Source organism: Poromitra crassiceps, assembly GCF_964638095.1.
Source record: "Poromitra crassiceps genome assembly, chromosome: 19".
Lineage (NCBI taxonomy): Eukaryota > Metazoa > Chordata > Actinopteri > Beryciformes > Melamphaidae > Poromitra > Poromitra crassiceps.
Window position 1 is genome coordinate 6414158 of NC_139646.1, and position 2912 is coordinate 6417069.

Sequence of the window (2912 nt, forward strand, 5' to 3'; positions counted from 1 at the left end):
AGTGTCATTATCTCATCTCCTCACAGTGTTATCTCATCTCCTCACAGTGTCATTATCTCATCTCCACACAGTGTCATTATCTCATCTCCTCACAGTGTTATCTAATCTCCTCACAGTGTTATCTCATCTCCTCACAGTGTTATCTCATCTCCTCACAGTCATCTCCTCACAGTGTTATCTCATCTCCACACAGTGTTATCTCATCTCCTCACAGTGTCATTATCTCATCTCCTCACAGTGTTATCTCATCTCCTCACAGTGCCGGTGGAAGTGCCCTCACGCATTAGGTATTAATCCAGCAGACAGCACACACTGTCTGACTGAAGACGTTGGAGCTTCTCTTTAAGTCCACTTAGATTTAGAAAATGATAAATAGCAGTGGATTTCTTGAAAGGTAAACAGGCGTGTGGACTTTTTGGCGATTTTCTTTGCTAGCAAGACACAGATGAAATGAAGCAGCCTCTGGCCATCTTGTCCTTTCTTTCTCAGATCAGCTTGTATCTCATCTCCTATCTCCTACCTCCTATTGTGTGTGTGTGTGTGTGTGTGTGTGTGTGTGTGTGTGTGTGTGTGTGTGTGTGTGTGTGTGTGTGTGTGTGTGTGTGTGTGTGTGTGTGTGTGTGTGTGTGTGTGTGTGTGTGTGTGTGTGTGTGTGTGTGGGTGAGGTGAGAGAGTGAATGATTGAGTGAGCAGAATTGTGTTCAGCCGCAGGGCGCAGCTATGCAATTTTACATGCGAGACGGCACTGAATCTTTCAGGAAGTGTAAAGAGCACCCCTGCGGGTGAACTAATGGAGCCAGATTTTTGAATTAGGTAGGCTAATTAGGGCCGACTACATGTGCAAAAATGGCTAATTATGGGGCAAAATGACTCGATACAGGTTCAGCACTATGGAGAGCTCCAGAGTGGAGCAGCACTGCAGGTGAGCTGAGATGTCATCACTGAAGAGGACTATATGAACTATATGAAAGCCCTCTGGGGAGAGAGAGGAGAGGCTGCATGCCAACTCTGTGAGTGAGGCCAGTCACACAGGGACAGTTATTCTGCTATAGAGGGTATGCACACCCACTGGAACACGCCCCCTCAATCGGGAACGAGTGTCAAAATGAGTGTCAAGTTCCTCCCTGAGCAGCAGGTGTCACTTATCTAGGCTGATTACTGCATTCAAGCTCAGTCTTGCTGTGACTCAGTGGACGTGACCCCACAGTGACTTCTGCCTCTGTGACATCACCAAAAAGGGTGAGCAGACTGACAGTCGATTGTGGCAGTCACAGCTGGCCACATGGTGGCAGTGTTGTATCATTTTTGTAATAGACACATGCACACACACACAGCCTCACACACAAGAGAGGGCAATCCAGAGTATTGCGGTTTTATAGGCACTTACACATATTGCTTATATGAGATATATGAATAGATGGAAAGGAGTGGGGGAAATGGAGAAGGCAAAGGAAATAATTGTCTGGAAGGGAAACTTTAGAGGCAAGAAAAAATATAAATAGAGAAGAAGGAGAAAATACGATGAGTATGGGTAGAAAGAAGAGGATGACAAGTGGGAGAAGGTGATGAAATGGGAGGGTGGAGGTGTATTATCTGACTTTATAGGGAGTGTGTTTGTTTGGCCTTTCAGTCAAGCACGTTGAGTCTTTGTTTTTTCTCTAACATGTAAATGCCCTCACGGTCAAAATGTGTTGTGAACAAAGAAAGAGAAGAAAGTGCAAATGAGAGAGGACAGGGAAGACTATAGGAGTAATGAGGCGTGTGTGGATCAGAGAGAGAATCCAGAGAGAGAGAGAGAGAGAGAGAGAGAGAGAGAGAGAGAGAGAGAGAGAGAGAGAGAGAGAGAGAGAGAGAGAGAGAGAGAGAGAGAGAGAGAGGTGGAGGGAGAGAGAGGGAGCAGCACTGGCTCAGTCACACACACAGTGACGGAGTCTCACACAGTCCTCGCCGGGGTTTGGATGATTGGACTCGATGCGTCTGCATGGATGCGTCTGGAGGGAGTGCAGCAGGATATGCCGTCTGATCTGTGGCAGGGGGTCGTGGAGGAGCGCACACTTCATCTCTGACCAGGACCCCAGCAGTGGGACCACCCCGCTGATGTGCTTTTATCCCAGTCTGGACTGAGCTCTGTTTGGATTCTTTTTGGACTCAGTGTGTGTGTGTGTGTGGGTGTGGGTGTGTGTAGGTGTGGGTGTGTGTGTGTGTGTGTGGGGGTGTGTGCGATCTGAAGTGTGCACACGTTTACATGTCATAATGTTTAAACGTGTGCACCTGCAGTTTATAATGACTGCTTTCAACAGTTTGGACTGTGTGTGAGAGAGCCAGTGTGTGTTGCTTCTTGTGTGTGTGTGTGTGTGTGTGTGTGTGTGTGTGTGTGTGTGGTGTGTGAATGTGTGTGCGTCAGGATGAGTGTCCCCATGTTAAAGATCGGCGCGGTGCTCAGCACCATGGCTATGGTGACTAACTGGATGTCCCAGACTCTCCCCTCGCTGGTCGGGCTCAATGGAACGGTCATTTCCCCTGACGGGACACATGCGAGGATCGTCAGTGTATGTATACACACGCCCCCCCCCCACCCCCACCCCACACACACACACACACACACACACACACACACACACACACACACACACACACACACACACACACACACACAGACAGACACAAACACACACACACATAAACATGCAAACATACGTGTGTGTATGTAATCATATGAAGACTTCTTTCCAAAATATTTATCTGTAATTTTTCAGTAAGTCTAAAATGTAATAGAAGCCAGTCAGTAAAACGGTCCATAAAAACTAATAAGCTCTAAGATAACTTCACCCAAGAGGTGAAGTTATCATCCTTTACAAGAAAAAGTAGTACCATCATATATATTAGTGCTCTCAAGTAGGCTATTTTGTTCA

General features: G+C 46.9%; 1 protein-coding gene across 1 annotated transcript in view; it reads left to right on the plus strand.

The window, feature by feature from the left end:
- Window positions 1–2405: 2405 nt before the first annotated feature.
- The window catches only part of LOC310794266 (noelin-2-like), a gene marked incomplete at both ends in the record, with an annotated part of 32233 nt that continues 31726 nt past the window's right edge, over window positions 2406–2912 (plus strand). Inside the window, one exon of the mRNA XM_083656230.1 lies at window positions 2406–2543. Within this exon, the coding sequence (XP_083512356.1) occupies window positions 2406–2543 (138 nt within the window). The remainder of the gene's footprint in view (window positions 2544–2912) is intronic.